The sequence below is a fragment of the Pantherophis guttatus genome, chromosome 3, assembly GCF_059756535.1.
Source record: "Pantherophis guttatus breed Tessera chromosome 3, ASM5975653v1, whole genome shotgun sequence".
NCBI classification, from domain to species: domain Eukaryota; kingdom Metazoa; phylum Chordata; class Lepidosauria; order Squamata; family Colubridae; genus Pantherophis; species Pantherophis guttatus.
The window spans coordinates 214,807,566-214,826,615 of NC_142065.1; the positions used below are offsets into that span (position 1 = coordinate 214,807,566).

Consider the following 19,050-nt stretch of genomic DNA (forward strand, 5'->3'; position numbering starts at 1 on the left):
TGCCCACTGCTAGGAGTTCGATTCTGACCAGCTCAAGGTTAACATTTTCCTAATATATTTTTCTGCAAGTATCCCAAAGCAAGGGACAACTTGTGTCTGATCTAACCTGCCACAAGTTATAAAAGTATGCTGTATAGTGATCAGCTGGATCTACCTTCCAGAATTACAGAAAAAATGAGCTGGCATTGGGCGGTGGACTAAATTTCATGCCAAAATATCCTGTGCCTGAGTTATAGTTTACTAGATTATATTGGGACTACTTTCATAACTTTGCATGGCATTCAGCACTTTTGCATTTTACATCCTTCTGAATAGGTAGCATTCCCGACATTTTCACCATTTAATCTGAGTCTTTCGCCTTAGAAAAAAATAACTACTAGAGGAACTAAAAAAATAAATAAAAATGAAAAGCATTTAGTGGTAGTGACGGAAGAAACAGAAGCCAAAATAGATGATGTCTTCTGTAATGCTTGTGGTATTTGAAATAAGCCTAGCATATATTTACAGCAAGTTGAAGCTTGGAGAAAATGAGAGGATTGAAGCAGCCCTTGGCCCCGCTTGTTAGCTCAAGGAAAAGCAGAAGATTTAGTAGCTCAGATCGAGCCCTGCAAGCAGGAAGCTCTGCCCGTAAGGAAGACCGTCAAATAGGAAAGCAAACTGTGGGGCTGTGACAATCAGAAGCAGCAGATATGGGAGATATTCTTCATCCTAAAACATAGAATCCTGGGGCTGGAAGGGGCCTTGGAGGTCTTCTAGTCTGACCCCCTGCTGAAGCAGGAGACTTACTCCATCCTGGTCAAATGGTTGTCCAATCTTTTCTTAAGAACTTCCAGCGTTGGAGTATTTACAATTTCCAGTGGCAAGTGGTTCCACCGATTAATTGTTCTCACTTTCAGGAAATTTCTCCTTAATTCCAAATTGCTTCTCTCCTTGGTAAGTTTCCATCTGTTGCTTCTTGTCCTGCCCTCAGGGGCTTTGGAGAACAGGCTGACCCCTTCTTTTTTGGGGCAGCCCCTTAGATATTGGAAGACTGCTATAAGTCACTTCTTCTCTTCCTTAGGCCAGTTCCCTCAACCGTTCATCGTATAATTTAGCCTTCAGCCCCTTTATTATCTTTGTTGCTCTTCCTAGACTTCGTTTCCTTCATTGGTTAGTAGTCCATTGGAAGATCCATGGATCCTACCTCTTCGTACAATTTCATAGATCTTCATTGAGATGCTTATTTCAATTGTGATGTTTTAACCACTGAAGCAATCCTGCAGCCCATGGGAATATTCCCCCCAGGAATATATTCTGCATCAACTCGACAGCCTCAGTCTCTGAAAATATGGCTTGAATAAAAATAAAATGTAGGAAGCTTAATAGAGGCACATAAAACGTAGAATGATAGAGTTGGAAGGGACCTCAGAGGTCTTCTAGTCCAACCCTTTGCTCAAGCAGGTGACCCTATATACCATTTCAGACAAATGGTATGAAGTGGGGTAGGGTCTCTTGCTCAAGCAGGGGGTTGAACCTTGAAAATCTTTACCAAACACCCCACCCCCCAATTCTGCCTACTCTGCAAGAAACGGGGTTGACCTCTGAAGTCCAGAAGGCAGGCAAGAATCCTGTGGATAACAACCCTAAGACCAGCTGGAACTGGTCACTCCAGGAAAAGAATCACGATGGCTCTGGGTTTTATGGAACACAGATTAGGGATGTGACACTTCCAAGACTTATCAAGTCCTCTCACAGTCATTCCGTCCTGCTAAGGGTTATTATTGCCGAGAACAGAATTGCATCATCGTTGACCTTGAAATTCCAGCTCCAGGGCTTGGAAAAAATGGGAACGTTCCCATCCATTCCGTCAAGTGGGAAAGGAAAAAAATCCTTTAGGGCAGGGGTGGGCAATTGTGGTGACTTTACGACCCGTGGACTTCGACCGCCAGAATTCCTTGTGGTTCAGAAATTTGTATTTATCTAAGTATAAAATACAAAATTATAAAGAAAAATGAAAATAGAGGTAAAATAGGGGAGGAAAAAGGGAAGGGTGAAAAGTGTAGGATAGAGTGGGAAAACGAAAAGGAAAAGCATTGACTTTCGATTCCTTTTGGGGCAGGAGAATAAGGCAATAATGCAAAAGCTCCACTTTTTGCTTTTATATACTAGGCCATTTCTGTGACACCAAACCTATCTAATCAGCAAAACCCAAAATCAAAGTTTCATTTTTTTTCTCTCCACAAGCACAAAGTCCAGAAGGGATTTCCCCAAAAAATTTAATTGTGTTCTTCTTTTCTTGAATCAAAGCGGTCAATTTAGCCCCCTCTGCTAACTCCATCCAGTTTTGTATCCATTCATCCATTGTGGGAATCGAAGTCTCCTTCTTTTTTTGTACCCAAAGTAAACTTGCTCCTTCAACATGTATAACCTCTAAGTTCCAATATTTTTTTCAAGTTCCTTATTAGACCTAAAAGATACGTCTCTTTATATTCACCCTAAGAATCTTCTGTGTTGGGATATGAATCCTAGCTCCAATATTCCTTTGTGCAACTGGCTGCCTGCTGGCTCAGGAATTCTGGGAGTTGAAGTCCCCAGGTCGTAAAGTCGCCCGGCTCTCCTCTAGGGGAAGGAGTGGCATTTCAGTGGAAGTAATTTAGTTTCTGGATTACATTTTGGCTTATCTGGATGATAGATGGCTGGCCTTCATGAGGACTAGTCACGTGTTTGACCGAAGCCAAGGGAGTTTCATCAGGAGGACTTTAAACTTAATCCTAGCAGAAGGGGTTGGAGATAAACAAACTGGAATAATGGTAACTGCTGAGAAAGGCTTGGGTGCCCTAGAAAGAAAGAAAGAAAGAAAGAAAGAGAGAGAGAGAGAGAGGAAGGAAGGAGGGAGGGAGGGAGGGAGGGAGGGAGGAAGGAAGGAAGGAAGGAAGGAAGGAAGGAAGGAAGGAAGGAAGGAAGGAAAGAAAGAGGGTGGGTGGGAGTGTTGCTTTTAATAGGGTGTGTCCGGGGCATTTGCCCTGCTGAGCTGGCAGAAACCTGCTGGCCTTGGCTGATTTTGAAAGCTAAGGTGGGTCTGGCTTGGCATGTGCCCGAATGGGAGGCCACCAGGAAATGCAAAAGCTTGTAGCCGAGATTCAGCAGCTGAGAAGGCAGTACAGGTAGTCCTCGACTTACAGCAATTCGCTTAGTGACCATTCAAAGTTACAGTGGAACCGATGACCGTTTTTCACATGTACGACCATTGGTCACGTGATCTAAATTCAGACAAGTCAGCAACCAACTCATATTTACGACGGGTCTCAGTGTCCCCGGGGGCTTCACGTAATTCCCATTTTGTAACCTTATGACAAGCAAAATTCATGAGGAAGCCAGATTCACTTAACAACCATGTTAGTAACTTAATAACTATGGTGATTCACTTAAGAACCGTGGCAAGAAAGATTGTAAAATTGAGCAAAAGACAAATGTCTTGCTTAGCGATGCAAATGTTGGGCTGAATGGTGGTCGTAAGTCGAGGACTACTGTATTGGGAGATACCCTTCTGTGCTTCTGATCAAGCTGATCACCCAGAATTGACGAAAAGTTTTACCAGGGGCCTAAACTCCAAATGGAACCCTGTGGAGTCTAAACAAGGAAGGGGGATTCTGAATGGCAGGGGAGACCCATCCTTCCCTCCCTCTGATGCAGATCTCCCCACGGCCACCCCAAAAGCAGCTCAGCCACACCAGAAGCAAACCACAATCCGACTGTCATCCGTCTCCTTTCCCCTGGCTGGGTTTATTCTTCCTTTTTCATGGTTTCCGTCTTGGATCCCAGAAATTTAAAGCGTTGCTTTCCATGCTACCCTTCGCTGCATCACTAACTTCTCTTTCTACCCCAAATCATTTCATCCCTTCTCTCTCCCTGAAGCCCTCCTACTTTCACTCTTTTTTTTTTCCCCTGTTCTTTTTTTCTTCTTCCAGATCCGTTTTTTTTCTCAAGATTTGCACTGCCAAAAAACCCCGTCTGACTGACATTTGGAACCTCTGATCCTCCTTGTATTGATCTCTGAATCTCTCGGTCTTTCGTCATAAACAATCTAATCTGTCATCTTTTTAGATTTACCTTCATTCCTTTGCTCCGGGTACGCATGAATGGCCTTCAATATTCGAAACAAAGGCCTTTTTCTAGGCAGCTTCTCGTCAGTCAGCTTTCCCATTCATTCTTAGGCATCCAAACAGCCTCTTCTGCATTCTTGCCTTTGTCACATCTACCCAGTCATGTTACTTAGTACAATAATTCCCCCCTCAGATCCCGGACGCTTACAATGCTGCACAGTTTTACCCATGTTTGGAAAAATCCACTTCCTTGAGGATTTCTAGTTTCATGTGCATCCACCATAGATGTGGGGTCTCTCTGATGATGTTACCTAGTTGGGTCATGAAAACGTCTGCGAGAAAAAGCACACCCAGAGAGCACTCAGGACGAGGGAGGGAGGGAGGAAAGATGGATGGAAGAAAAGGAGGGAGGGAGAGAGGGACTGAGGTAGAGGAAAGGAAGGAAGGAAGGAAAGTTGGAAGGAAGGAAAGGAGGGAGGCAGAAGAAGGATAGGAGGGAGGAAAGAAGAAAAGATGGATGGAAGGAAAGGAGGGAGGGAGAGGGACTGAGGTAGAGGAAAGGAAGGAAGGAAGGAAAGTTGGAAGGAAGGAAAGGAGGGAGGCAGAAGAAGGACAGGAGGGAGGAAAGAAGAAAAGATGGATGGAAGGAAAGGAGGGAGAGAGAGGGACTGAGGTAGAGGAAAGGGAGGAAAGAAGAAAAGATGGATGGAAGGAAAGGAGGGAGGGAGAGAGGGACTGAGGTAGAGGAAAGGAAGGAAGGAAAGATGGATGGAAGAAGAGGGAAGGAGAGGGACGGAGAAGAAGGATAGGAGGGAGGGAGGTAGAAAAGATGGATGGAAGGAAAAGAGAGGAAGGAAAGGAAAGGGAAAGAGGAAGGGAGAAGAAAAAGAAAGAGGGAGGTAAGATAGGAAGAAGGGACAGGGGGCAAAGGAAAGGAATGGAATTGCCATCATATATCACAGGATGTGGTGGCTCAGTGGCTAAAACGCTGAGCTTGTCGATCGAAAGGTCGGCAGTTCAGCGGTTCGAATCCCTGGTGCCGCATAATGGGGTGAGCTCCCGTGACTTGTCCCAGCTTCTGCCAACCTAGCAGTTCGAAAGCAGGTAAACAATGCAAGTAGAAAAAATAGGGACCACCTTTGGTGGGAAGGGAACGGCGTTCGGTGCGCCTTTGGCGTTGAGTCATGCCGGCCACATGACCACAGAGACGTCTTCTTCGGACAGCGCTGGCTCTTCGGCTTTAAAAGGGAGATGAGCACTGCCCCCTAGAGTCAGGAACAGCTAGCACATATGTGCGAGGGGAACCTTTACCTTTACCTTTATCACTGGACAACTGGCATAAATAAAACATCATAACAGGGTTTGGTTGTCCTGCGAACATGGCAGCTAGGTCTTTCTTGTTAGCCTGGGTTCAGCGTGTTGTGCGAATCCAGCCATCATGTCCTGCCTTTGGAGTCGGAACTCAGCTTGCTATTCAAGACGTCACCATAATGGACAACCCTTGGTCTGAAACGGTACAGGGTTGGACTAGAAGACCTCCAAGTTCCTTCCAGCTCTGTCATTCTATTCTTCTTTTCCTGGGAGTTCAACTTGCTCTTCGGAGCTTGCTCCACCAGCCCCAGGTGTCTCTCGATGGTGCTGCCCCCACCCCCCATCTGCAAAGGGGGCTTCCTAGCTGCCTCCCACAATCCCTTCCTTGCCTTTTGCCAAGTTAATTAGTGCATAATGTGAGACTTGGACGAAAAAGGGTGTGTGTCTAAAAATAGGCCTTTCCTTCCTCCCATCTTTCCTTCCTTCCTTCCCTCCTTCCTCCCTTCCTCCCTCCTTTCCTTCTCCCTCCCCTCCTTTCCTTCCTTCCATCTTTCCTTCCTTCCTTCCCTCCTTCCTCCCTTCCTCCCTCCTTTCCTTCTCCCTCCCCTCCTTTCCTTCCTTCCATCTTTCCTTCCTTCCTCCTTCCCTCCCTCACTACTTTCCTTCTTCTCCCTCCCTCCCACCCTTCCCTCCTTTCCTTCCTCCCATCTTTCTTTCCTTCCTCCCCTCCTTCCTCCCTTCCTCCTTTCCTTCTCCCTCCTGCCCTTCCCTCCTTTCCTTCCTCCCATCTTTGCTTCCTTCCCTCCTTCCTCCCTTCCTCCCTCTTTCTTTTCCTTCCTCTACCTCAGTCCCTCTCTCTCTCCCTCCCATCTTTCCTTCCTTCCTTCCTCCCCTCCTTCCTCCCTTCCTCCCTCCTTTCCTTCTCCCTCCCTCCCTCCCCTCCTTTCCTTCCTTCCATCTTTGCTTCCTTCCCTCCTTCCTCCCTTCCTCCCTCTTTCTTTTCCTTCCTCTACCTCAGTCCCTCTCTCTCTCCCTCCCATCTTTCCTTCCTCCCTCCCTCCCCTTTAGACCAACATATCCCATCTGTCCTGGTAAGAACTGCGAGATGATTATGGTGGGTGGGCTGAGGCCAGCTTCGGCTCCCTCCTTCCAGAGCTGGCTTCTCTGCTTCTGCAGCCCGGCCCCCTACTTGTCGGCTCCAAATGGAACAACTCGCCGTGGGACAATTGAACAATTCAATGTAATTATTTGAAAGAAAAAATATTTTTATTTTTTTATTTTTGGCATGCAACTTTCATGCTGCCCCTCCTTCGGCATCCTTTCTTTCTCTGATTCTGTCCTACCATTTCTTCGATATCAGTGTAACTCTTGCCCCACAGCAAGTTGTCATTGACTGCTGTCAGCTCTGATAGGGAGGATGCAAGACCATCCCACAGTCCTTCTTGGAGAATTTGGGGTCCTCCCCAATTTTCCTGCCTCTTTGATTTCAGGACAGGAGGAAGTCTTTTCTGGGAGTTGAAGTCCCCGAGTCTTAAAGGGGCCACGTTTGGAGACCCCTGGTCTAAGGAGATCTTTAACCACAGCAAGTGGGGCCACTGAGGCCTCCCTTCAGGATTTTTTCCCCAGGTCCCTCAGGTATCTCCAGAAACGCTGCTTCAATTCTGGGACCTGCAGGTTGAAGGGTGGGCAGTTACACCCTTTTGAAAGCTGGGATGTGGAGAAGAATTTGGGGCGGAAAGGGGTGTTCCTGTTGGTCTGGAGCACAGCAGAGGTGGCAAATTCTTCCGGCGCATTCCACATTCCTGGGGTTCAGGGGAAGGGAACGCTTGAGCTTCCCTTACAGAATCACAGAGTTGGGAGGGACCTCAGAGGTCTTCTAGTCCAACCCCTTGCTCATGCAGGAAGCCCTATATCATTTCAGACAAGGGGCAGTCCAGTCTCTTCTTGAAAACCTTCTGTGTTGGAGGACCCACAACTTCTGGAGGCAAGATTAATTGTTCTGTTAGGAAGTTTCTCCTTAAGTCCAGGTTGATGAGTTTCCACCCGTTGCTTCTTGTCCTGCCTTCTGGTGCTTTGGAGAATCATTTGACCCCCTCCTCTTTGTGGCAGCCCCTCAAATCCTGGAATATTACTATCATGTCCCCCCTAATTCCTCTTTTCTCCAGACTGGCCAAACCCAAATTCTGCAGCCGTTCTTCATGTGTTTTAGTCTCCAGGCCTTTGATCATCGTACACCTCATTTTTTCCCCTAGCACTCCCTTTTGTCCTTCTCTATAAGGTGACACCCGCAAGCACAATAAACCACCATAGATAGCTACCTTTGAAGGCCGTTAGGAGTCAATCCATCAGCTGGAGTGTCGGATTGTTCCCTTGCAGAGTGTTATGTCTACAAAGACCATGGACTTCCTTGTTCTGGGTCAGGAAAGGGGGCGTGTCCTGTGGCTTCTTGGGAAGGACCTTTTTTTAAAAATATATATCTGTATAACCTTGAAAAGGAAGAACAGAGACTCACAAGGGCGGAAGGGAACCTCGGAGGTCTTTTACTGTAAAGCAAAAGGGGGAAAAAATGAAAATGAAAAAAAAGAATGACACCGAGGGGCGGTCCCAGGCTTACAACGGTTCACTTAGTGAACATTCAAAGTCACGAGGGCCCTGAAAAAAGGGATTAGGACCGTTTTTCACACTTAAGGCCATCCCCAAATTCAGATGCTTGGCAACTGACTCGTATTTACGACCGTTGCTTTGTCCCAGTATGTCCTGTGATCCCCTTTGGTGAGCTTCTAACAAGGAAAGTCACTGGAGAAGCCAGGTTCGCTTGACAACCGGGTGACTCACTTAACAACTGCAGTGATTCACTTAGCAACGTTGGCAAGAAAAGTTGGAAAATGAGCCAAAACTCACTTAACAAATGTCTCACTTAGCAACTCACTTAGCTTTCTCACTTAGCAACAGAAATGTTTGGCTCGACTGTGGTCATGAATCAAGGACTACCTGTATTTGGAAGAGTGACTCGGGATTACGGAATGCCGGCCCCTGTCTCCACAGGCAGAACCTGGCAGTCTCCTCACCTTCCCTTGCAGGATTTCGGGGCACCTGCTGCCCATTGTGGGAGCGGCAAAGGTGCCTCGGGGTCAAAATTGCAGGTTTTTGTGAACTGCAGGCTCCCTGCTGCTGCTGCTCCTCCACTCCCTGGGCTGCTCCTTCCTTGGCAAAATGTCTTCGTTTGTTGAGGGTACAACAGGCCGTGGTACCTCTGAGATGAGGCCTTTGCCTGTTTGTTCCGTTTCTCAGTTGAATGCAGGCTAAGCTCTTGGCTCCCTTCCCTGTCAATGTTGGCATTTCATCTGCGAGTCCCAGCTGACTCCACCCAACCCGGAGCTCCAGGAAGTTTTGGCCAAGCCTGCATCGGCCTCTGATGGTGGCTCCTTGCAGTGAAGGCAGCCTTCAGGAGGTCTCTGAGTCAAGGTCAGGAGTGGGCAGGTAGGGCCCCATTATGACTAGTCTTAAAAGGGCCATGCTTGCCCACCCCTGGTCTAGGTGGTGGTTTGAGACACTCTTGGGGTTTAACAAAATAACAGAGTGGGAAGGGACCTTGGAGATCTTCTAGTCTAGTCCAGTCCCCTGCTCTGGCAAGAAACCATATACCATTTCACACAAGCTGCTGTCCAGTCTCTTCTTGGAAACCTTCAGCGATGGAGCACTTCTGGTGGCAAATTGTTCCACTGGTTAATTGTCCTCACTGTTAGGAAGTTTCTCCTTAATTCCAGGTGGCTTCTCTCCTGGATTAGTTTCCAACCATTGCTTCTTGTCCTGCCTTCTTTGGTGCTTTGGAGAATAGGTGGCCCCCCCTCTTCTTTGGGGCAACCCCGGAGATATTGGAGCACAGCTATCATGTCCCCCCTCAATCCTTCTTTTCATTAAACTAGACCTACCCAATTCCTGCAACCGTTCTTCCTAGGTTTTAACCTCCAGTCCCCCAATCCTCTTGGTTGCTCTTCTCTGCACTCTTTCTAGAGTCTCCACGTCTTTTTTACATCGTGGCGACCAAAACTGGAAGCAGGATTCCAAGTATGGCCATACCAAGGCCTTATAAAGCGGTATTAACACTTCACGTGATCTTGATTCTATCTCTAGTGTCCTAGCCTCCTAGCTGTGGGCCCAAATTGTTCATCCTCTTGTGCACTACACGTAGGGATCTGCTGAGTAATTGCCCTGTCTAGATTGAACCCTAACAGGCTGGTTGTATTTTGGCATCTTTGCGGTCAAAATCCCCCCCTCCCCCAAAGCTCCTGGCTTGAGAGAGATATTTTTCTTTTTACAGTTCACCGTTGCCTTGCGAACGGCATCAGCCCCGACCTGAGCAACGAGGATGGACTGACCGCATTGCACCAGGTGAGCCCAGCATTTCTCGCCGGCTGCCCTCCATTCTCCCACCTCCTGGGCCAGGTGACAGGTGCTTTGCTCTACGTGGCAGACCCCCCCCACACACACACGCACGCACGCACGCGCCCTCACAGCATCCCAGGGGCTCCTCCCTTGATGATGGCGCTGCTGTCCTCTCCACAAGGGACCCATCACACCTGGTGCCAGCCAGATCAGGAATGGCCGGCCTGGAGATCCAGAGGGCATCTGATGGGGGAGGCTGCATCCTAAGGTACCTTCGGGGGGGGGTGTTTCTCAGGAATGAGATGCAAGAGGGGATCTCACTTAACAAGTGTCTTGCTCAGCAGTGGATATTTTGGGCTCTTTTGTGGTCCTGAGTCACTCTGTCTTGGAGACTGGGTCCTCCTGGACATCTCTTTGGTCTCTAACCATGACCTCCTCATCCCTCTTGTAGTTCTCCTCCCTCGACTGTTCTTTTCCCTCTGTCCTTCCCCTCACACTTCTCTTTCAATAACTTTATGAGATACAGAGTGGTGCGGTGGCCTAGAGGCGGAGCTCTCGCCTCACCATCAAGAGGCTGTGAGTTCGATCTTAAGTGGAGGCAGATATTTCTCTCTCTGGGCACCATGAGAATAGATCTGCTAAACAAAATTCCACATTGGCGACAGGAAGGGCATCCGGCCATTAAAACACTCTGCTAGCTCCATTCAGTTGCCCAGACTCCACCCCGCAAGGGGGTCGTTAAATGATGATGATGATGATGGTGATGAATTCTACAGGGAGACACGTGGTGGTGATGCAGAGGTGACCTTGGGAAGAGGGTGCTGCTGCTTCTCTCCAGCCGTGGGATGGACCTAAATCCCTCCTTTTTAAAGTGCGGGTTTTATCTTCTCCCTTCGCTCTTTCTATTGCGGATTGTAAACCTTTTGGCAGTTCTGCGGTTGTGTTGAGTAAATACACAAAGTGGCACTGAGTGTAAAGTTCAATATCCAGAAGGGCCCAGTTCCCTCTTTTTTCGATGCCGTTTTCAGACCGTGAGATGACAGGTAATCCTCACAATTGAGCCCAAAATTCCTGTTGCTAAGCAAGGCAGTTGTTAAGTGAGTTTTGCCCCATTTTACGACCTTTCTTGCCGTCATTGTTAAATGAATCACTGCAGCAGTTAAACTAGGAACACGGCCGTTAAGTGAATCTGGATCCCCCGTTGACTTGTCTGAAGGTCGCAAAAGGGGATCATATGATTCCGGGATACGGCAGCCGTCATAAATACGAGTCAGTTGCCAAGCCTCTGAACTCTGATCACATGACCACGGTCATAAGTTTGAAAACCGGTCACTTTTTTCAGTGCCGTTGTAACTTCAAACGGTCACTAAACAAATGTTTGTAATATTCTACAGAGGAATGATGGAGTCTGTCATCTGCACTTCTATAACTGTCTGGTTTGGTTCTGCAACCCAACAAGACAGACAGAGACTTCAGAGGAGAATTAGGACGGCAGAAAAAAACAATGGCTACCAACCTGCCTTCCATGGAGGACCTCTATACTGCACGAGTCAAAAAGAGGGCTGTGAAAATATCTACAGACCCATCGCACCCTGGACATAAACTGTTTCAACTCCTACCTTCAAAACGAGGCTATAGAGTACTGCACACCAGAACAACTAGACACAAGAAGAGTTTTTTCCCGAATGCCATCACTCTGCTAAACAAATAATTCCCTCAACACTGTCAAACTATTTACTAAGTCTGCACTACTATTAATCTTCTCATCGTTCCCATCATCCATCTCCTCCCACTTAGGACTGTATGACCGTAATTTTGTTGCTTGTATCCTTAGGATTTATATTGATATGGTTTCCTGATTGCGTATTTGTTCCCTATGACTCTCATTAAGTGTTGTACTTTATGATTCTTGATGAATGTTTCTTTTATTTTATGTACACTGAGAGTGTATGCACCAAGACGAATTCCTTGTGTGTCCAGTCACACTTGGCCAATAAAGAATTCTGTCTGTCTGTCTGTCTGTCTGTCTGTCTGTCTGTCTGTCTGTCTGTCTGTCTGTCTATCTATCTATCTATCTATCTATCTATCTATCTATCTATCTATCTATCTATCTAAGTCGAGGACTACCTGCAATGGGAAGCCAGCAAGATGGGCCAGTGGGAAGAGGCTTAGGGGGGCTCACCTTCTGGCCATTGGAGAACTCCTGTCCAAGGCGACAGACAAGGCCTCTGGAGGGGCCCCCACCTGCCCCACTCATGTGCCGCTGCTCTTCCTCTCCCCTTCCCAGTGCTGCATTGACGACTATGGGGTGATGGTGGAGCTGCTGCTGGAAGCCGGGGCCGATGTGAACGCCTGCGACAGCGAGCTCTGGACCCCGCTGCATGCGGCCGCCACCTGTGGGCACCTGCACTTGGTGGAGCTGCTCGTTCAGAGGTAGGAGGGGCTCCTTGGAAAGCGGAGCAAAACCCATCAGCTGGGGCAGGGGCGTGGGGGTGGGGGTGTCCTTGGGGGTCCCTGCTAGCTGTGGTGGGGCTCAGGCTGGCCCAGCCCCAGAGGGCCCCCAGGGTGGGCAGTGGCTGCGTGTGAGAGTCAGGAATATGTTGGTGGCTTAGGGGCCATTTCGGCAATTGGAAGGCTTTTGTAAATAATATAAACTTAGTTTGTCCTTCAGCCACTGAGGCGGACAGTGGCCCCAATTCCCTTCCTCTCCCATATTCAGGAAATATTTATGTTTATATCCCGCCTTTATTATCTTTATGGATAACTCGAGGTGACCAACATATCTAGCATTCCTCTCTCTTCCTATTTTCCCCACGACAACAACCTGGTGAGGTGAGGTGAGAGAGAAGGACCGGCCCAAAATCACCCAGCTGGCTTTTATGACTAAGGTGGGACTCGAACTGACCATCTCCCGCTGTCTAGCCTGATGCCTTAACCCCTAGGCCAAACTGACTCTCTTGTTGAGTCAACCACCTGGATAAGAGCATCCTTTGTCCAGCCTTTCTCTTAAGCTCTGCTGCCAGGACTCCTGCTCTTCTCCCCCAACTCCCTTCTCCTCCCTTGTGGGAGGAGGCATGGAGTCTCCGATGGTCTTCCTCTTGAGTGTAATCTCTTCCCATCCACACACACACACACACACACACACACACACACACACACACACACACTCCGGCGTTAACTCTGAGAAGGAGAACACCCTGCCTGGTTTTTCCACCAGGGCATATCAGTCTTATTTAGCCACTTGGTAGAATTTATGGTCTTCACTCTTCGTGGATTGTGCACATCATCACAAAGGATTATGGGTGTCACATCTCGTCCCCAAATCTCATCCCTAAATGCTTCTTGTCCTGTCTTCGGGTGCTTTGGAGAATAGGTTGACTCCCTTCCTCCTCTCTGTGGCAGCCCCTCAAATATTGGAAGACTGCTCTCATGTCTCCCCTGGTCCTTCTCTTCACTAGACTAGCCAGGCCCACTTCCTGAAATCATTCTTCCTATGTTTTAGCCTCCAGTCCCCTCATCATCCTGGTTGCTCTTCTCTGCACTCTTTCCAGAGTCTCAGCATCTTTTTTATATAGTGTGATGACCAAAACTGGATGCAGGATTCCGGGTGTGGCCTTATCAAGGCCTTATAAAGTGGTATTTACACTTTTTAAAAAAAAATTAGATTTATATGCTGCCCTTCTCCGGAGACTCAGGGCGGCTTACAATGCGCTAAGCAATAGCCTTCATTCTTTTGTATATTTATACAAAGTCAGCTTATTGCCCCCACAATCCGGATCCTCAATTTACCTACCTTAGAAAGGATGGAAGGCTGAGTCAACCTTGAACCTGGCGAGATTCGAACCTGCAGTAATTGCAGACAGCTGAATGTTAATAACAGTGCTTTAGTCTGTTGAGCTATCCAGGCTCCTTACGTGATCACTTCACGTGATCTTGGTTCTATCCTCAGCCCTTAGCTCAGTCGTGGGCCCGAATTGTTCATCCTCCTCTTGTGCACCACAAGTAGGGAGGGATGTGCTGAGTAATTGCCCTGTCCAGATTGAGCCATGAGAGGCTGGCTGTGTTTTGGCATTTAGTTCCTCAAATGTTGTGGTCTAATATTGAAACTGGAGGTAAATCCAGGGCAGATGCAGATGTCCCATCTCGTCCCCAAATCTGAGCTTGTGGCGGGACGCACTGGGCACCCTCCCACTGGGGGCCCCAGAAATCCCCGTGGCTTTTCCTGCAGGCTCCTAATTCTGGGGCCTCCAACCCTGGCAGCTTTAAGCCTGGAGGACTTCGACTCCCAGCAAAGCTGGCTGGGGAATTCTGGGAGTTGAAGTCCGCCAGGCTTAAAGCTGCCAAGGTTGGAGGCCCCTCTCCTAATTGGCTGCGAGGGGGAGGTGGCCGGCGCTCTTCAGGCACTGGTAGGGGATGCTGGAGGAAGGAAGGGGCAGCCTTAGGGCTTTACAGGTAGCCCTAATTCATTTAGTGACTGTTGAAACTTACGACGGCACTGCAAAAAGTGACCTAGGACCGTTTTTCACATCGACGACCATTGAAGCCTCCCCAGGGTCACGTGGTTACAATTCTGCCACTTGTCAACTGACTCGTATTTATGACGGTCGCAGTGTCCCAGGGTCACGTGATCCCCATTTGCACGACCTTCCGACAAGCGAAATCCATGGGGAAGCCGGATTCGCTTAACAACTGCGTTACTAACTGAACAAGTGCAGCGATTCACTTAGCAACTGTGTCCGGAAAGGTCGTGACCCGGGGCAAAACTCACTCAACAGCTGTCTCGCTTAGCGACAGAAATGCTGGGCTCCATTGCGGTCGTAAGTCAAGGACTACCTGTATTGCGTTATTTTAACACTGCAAATACGCAGTTTTGCTATCTCCGTTGCAGTCCTTACGTTGCAATCTATACTGCAATCCTTAGGTCGCAATAGGAGAAGGCTGCCACGGTGCCTGATGGGCTTCTTTTTAAAGAAATTATCCCGTCGGTCTGCCGGGCGAGGCCTCTCCTTCCTCTCTGCTTGTCCCCTGCTGTCTCCTGTGGGTTGGCAAAGCCGTCAGCAGATGGCAGGGCCGTCCCAGCCCCTCTTCCTCAACCGTCCTGGGGTCCCCATAGAGGGAGAGAGAGGAGGTGCCGTTTCGGCCACGTTGAACGGGAGGGAGCGAAGGGAGGAGGAAACCCAATCTCCTGCCATCCAGCCGAGCCAGTTTTGCCAGCTCCCGGACGGACCAAAATAGCTCCCGGTATCTGATACTCTCAGATGCCCCCCCAGCGACGGCTGCCAGTTTTACCGCCTCTCTCTCCACCCCTTTTTCCTCCAGAGGTGCCAACCTGCTTGCCGTCAACTCGGATGGGAACATGCCGTACGACCTCTGTGAGGATGAGCCCACGCTGGACTACCTGGAAGTGGCCATGGCTGACCGAGGTGAGGGGCCTTATGCCTGGGCTCTGCCTGCCTTGCCTCTTCCGGGGGCTTCTGGATCCTCCCTGTCCCACTCTCTGACCGGGCGTCTTGTTGGCACAGCTTCTCCTGGCTGAGGAGGCTCTAGCTTGCCCGACATGATACTGCTTCCTTCCCTCATCTCAGCTTGCTTTGGGGGCAGGACATCCTTCCATGCCAGGGCTGGGCAGTCTACAGGGAGGGGTGGAAGCAGTGGTCCTTCAGCAGCACCCCAGCCCCGACTCTGGAGAGACACATACGAATGACAAAGAAACCCAGGGATCCTGGGTGCTCTCTGAGCTGGTTGTTTCCTTGCAGACGTTTCATGACCCAACTAGGTAACATCATCAGTGCTGGTAGGGAGTGGGGATTCTCTTACTTTTGGTATATAAACCGACTAGTTTATCTACTCACTAGTATATACGAATGAGAGCAAACCCCTCTCCCTCCTAGCACGGATGATGTTCCCTAATTTGGATAATGAAACGTCTGAAAGAATACCACTCAGTTCAGAGAGCACGAAAACCCCCACAGTCGTCCTCCTCTCTGCAAACCTCACTCCCTTAAGCACTGATGATGTTACCTAGTTGGGTAATGAAACGCTTGCAAGGAGATCACAAAGCTCAGAGAACACCTGGGACCCCATAGTCGTCCTCCTCCTCCCTCCTCCTCCTCCCCTCTTGCCCCCTTCTAGCACTGATAATGTTACCTAGTTGGGAAATGAAACATTTGCAAGAAGACCTCCAAGCTCAGAGAGCACCAAGGACTTCACAGTCCTCCTCTTCTTCCTCCTCCTCCTCCTCTCCTCAGACCCCACTCCCTTCCAGCATTGATTATATGATCTAGCTGGGTCATGCAACGTCTGCAAGAAAACCCCCAAGCCTTGCGAGCACCAAGGACCCCTCATTTCAACCCATATTCTCCTTGATTGGAAGAAGAAGCGTCTTAAACTGAGGAGGGCGCCTCTTCTCAGCCTGAACCGGATCTGCATCAGAACATCCTACATTATTTGGCTGCTGCCCCCTTTCCTGACTCTCAGCTGCTCTTCCTCCCCTTAGAGATCAGCCAGGCCACCATTGAGGAGGCTCGCTCAGCCGTGGAGGCCACCATGGTGAAGGACATCCACCGGCTGGTGAAGGAAGGAGTCAATCTGGACACCCCTCTGGACCACAAGGCCACCCTGGTGAGGGGAATCTGGGACTCTGGGGTGACTTCGGGGATGGAGAAGTCCTCCTGAATCAATCAATCTTCCTTCCTTCCTTCCTTCCTTCCTTCCTTCCTTCCTTCCTTCCTTCCTTCCTTCCTTCCTTCCTCCTTCCTTCCTTCCTTCCTTCCTCCTTCCTTCTTTCTTTCCTTCCTTCCTTCCTTCCCTCCCTCCCTCCCTCCCTCCCTCCCTCCCTCCCTCTTTTCTTCCTCCCATTCTCCTCCTTCCTTTCTTCCTCCCTCCCTCCCTCCCATCCATCCATCCATCCATCCCTCTTTCTTTCCTCCCTCCAAGCTTTCTCTGCAAAACACCTGTGCTTTCTTTCCTTCTGAGATGGCCGCAGGAGCAGGGTAGAAGCTGGCCCGGGCGCTGGCGGCTCTTCCTTGCCCAGGCCCGTGGGACTCGGTCCACCTCAGCTTAGCCTTACGAGGCCCCCCGTGCGGCTCAGGTGAGGCTCAGCCACTTGCCTGCCCGCCCCTGCGCATCCCTCTCTTCCCAAAGGACCAGCCTCTCCTTTTCCTGCCCCACAGCTGCACATCGCTTCAGCCAACGGCTACTTGGAAGCTGCGGAGCTCTTGATAGAACATCAGGCCAGCCTGAGCGCCAAGGACGAGGACGGGTGGCAGCCACTTCATGCCGCCGCTTGCTGGGGCCAGGTGAGTGCCGCTCACTCCTCCCGGGGGCCTTCAGGTGGGGTGCCTGCCCAGCTGGTGCCCTCACAGGACTAAGCCAGCTGAGGGGCCTCTTTCTTACCCAGGCAATTGTGGGTCAGGGGGAACCAACCCAGGCCCTGAATTCCCAGAGGTTGGATCTCCCCTTCATGCCCGGCCTGGGGTCTCCCTCCCCTGAACCCCTTTTTCTGTGGCTGACAGATCCACTTGGTGGAGCTGCTGGTGGCCCACGGAGCAGATCTCAACGGGAAGTCGGTGTTGGAGGAGAGTCCGCTGGGTGAGCAAGAGGAGCTGGAGGGAGGGGCAGGGGAGGACGGGGGCGGCCTTGGCCTCCCACCCGGACCTTCTGGGCAGGCTCAGGTGCCCCCTAAGCAGGCCAGAACTGGGCTGTTAACCCTGCAGGGCCTCCGTGTCTAGAATGAGCACCCTCCTCCTGCTAATACAGCTGTGGTGCAGAAGGGAAAACACACCAAGAGGAGAAGGTATTTGTAGCTCAGGGCCCAGCTGGGGAGCCCCGGGTGGTCTCTGAGCTTGGTGGTCTCCTGGCAGACGTTTCCTGACCTCTCTGTTTATATATAGAGAGAGAGGGGGGGAGGGGGGCAAGTCTCTTGCATATAATCAGAGAGCCAATCCCACTCCCTTCCAACACTGAGGATGTTACCCAGAGCACCAGGGACCCCCCTCCCCCCAAGAAGGAAAAAACCCTATTGCAATGAGCATAATTTACTCACCTGCTTGAGAAGAAGATCTCAGAGAAGACTTTTGGTGAACAGAAGGGAGGAAGATTGGAACTGAGTTTTGTCTGTTACCTTTTGTGGTTGCTTGTATTGAACCAGTGATTTTAACCCCCCCCTCCCAATTTTCTACAGTTGGGGAGGCAAGAGAGTAACAAGGGAAAAGCATGATTGAGTTCACCCAACATGCCCTAGCCAGGCCTCTTAACATCTAGTCACTCCATTCACACGTTTAGCTTAATTCGTGTCGCCCTGGGCTTGGAGAATGGAGGGAAGCCAGCTGGTTTGGGCAGTTTGTGGAAATCTAGAAAATGGGTGAAATGTTCAGAGAGAGCCGTCTTCGTCTAGGGGCCCCTCGAGTGCGAAGAGGCTTTGGGGCGGCACTGAGGCTGCTTCTCTCTCCCCCTGCCAGATGTGTGTGCGAATGAAGACGTGCGGGCCAAACTTCTGGAGCTGAAGCACAAGCAGGATGCCATCATGAAATCCCAGGACAAGCAGAAGTCCCTGCTGTGGCGCCGGACGTCCAGTGCCGGCAGCCGAGGGTGGGTGTTGTGGGCCGGCGGCGGCCGGAGTCAGAGAGTGAAGAGGCTGGGGAGGACCATGGGCCAGTCCCTGAGTCTGGGGAAGGCTCGGACGAGGGCTCTGCGTCGGAGGCAGAGAGGGGGCCAGGGCCATCTGGGAGTTATGTGCTGCCTCTGGAGCCTCCGGAGTCTGACATCAGCGAGGCAGAAGAACTGTGTGAGCCTGTGCGCATGTGCAGAGCTGCCAGAAGGCAAGGACAATTAAGGAAAAACAGGGCGACTTGGGAGTAAGGCTTGGAGATGATTGGCCCCTCCCATAAGACATAGAAGAGGAGCAAATGGATGCAATTAGTTCATGTAGTCAATTTAAACCTGAGAAATCCTGTTTGACTCTGTGCTCTGTTTGGCCTTGCAAAACTAATTGGCAATTAGGTCTCTGGCAGCCTTTCAAGGGAGAGAAAAGTGGGCGCTTATCAACATTACCCTGAACAACTGTGTCAGCTCAACTCAAGACTCTGTCGGAATCTTCACAGGCTGTTTGTGAATCATTATGTCTCAGGAGAAGAGGCTTTTGGGGACTAAAATTGTGATTTATGCTTTCTCAGGAAGCCTAGGCCAGAACAGTGGGCTCCAGGCGCCGGGTGGGAGGGGGGGCAGACTGGGTTTGGCCAGAGCAAGAGGGCAGGGAGAGGAGGAGGAGGAG

General features: G+C 50.0%; 1 protein-coding gene across 4 annotated transcripts in view; it reads left to right on the forward strand.

The window, feature by feature from the left end:
- The window catches only part of PPP1R16A (protein phosphatase 1 regulatory subunit 16A), a 39,607-nt gene that overhangs the window by 15,608 nt on the left and 4,949 nt on the right, over positions 1-19,050 (forward strand). For 2 of the 4 annotated variants that reach the window (XM_087891463.1, XM_087891464.1), the window contains exons 3-9: positions 9,715-9,785; positions 12,067-12,212; positions 15,099-15,202; positions 16,276-16,400; positions 16,952-17,077; positions 17,294-17,369; positions 18,239-18,368. In XM_087891463.1, the coding sequence (XP_087747589.1) occupies positions 9,715-9,785; positions 12,067-12,212; positions 15,099-15,202; positions 16,276-16,400; positions 16,952-17,077; positions 17,294-17,369; positions 18,239-18,368 (778 nt within the window). The remainder of the gene's footprint in view (positions 1-9,714; positions 9,786-12,066; positions 12,213-15,098; positions 15,203-16,275; positions 16,401-16,951; positions 17,078-17,293; positions 17,370-18,238; positions 18,369-19,050) is intronic. The other 2 variants (XM_087891465.1, XM_087891466.1) reach the window with 1 other exon arrangement.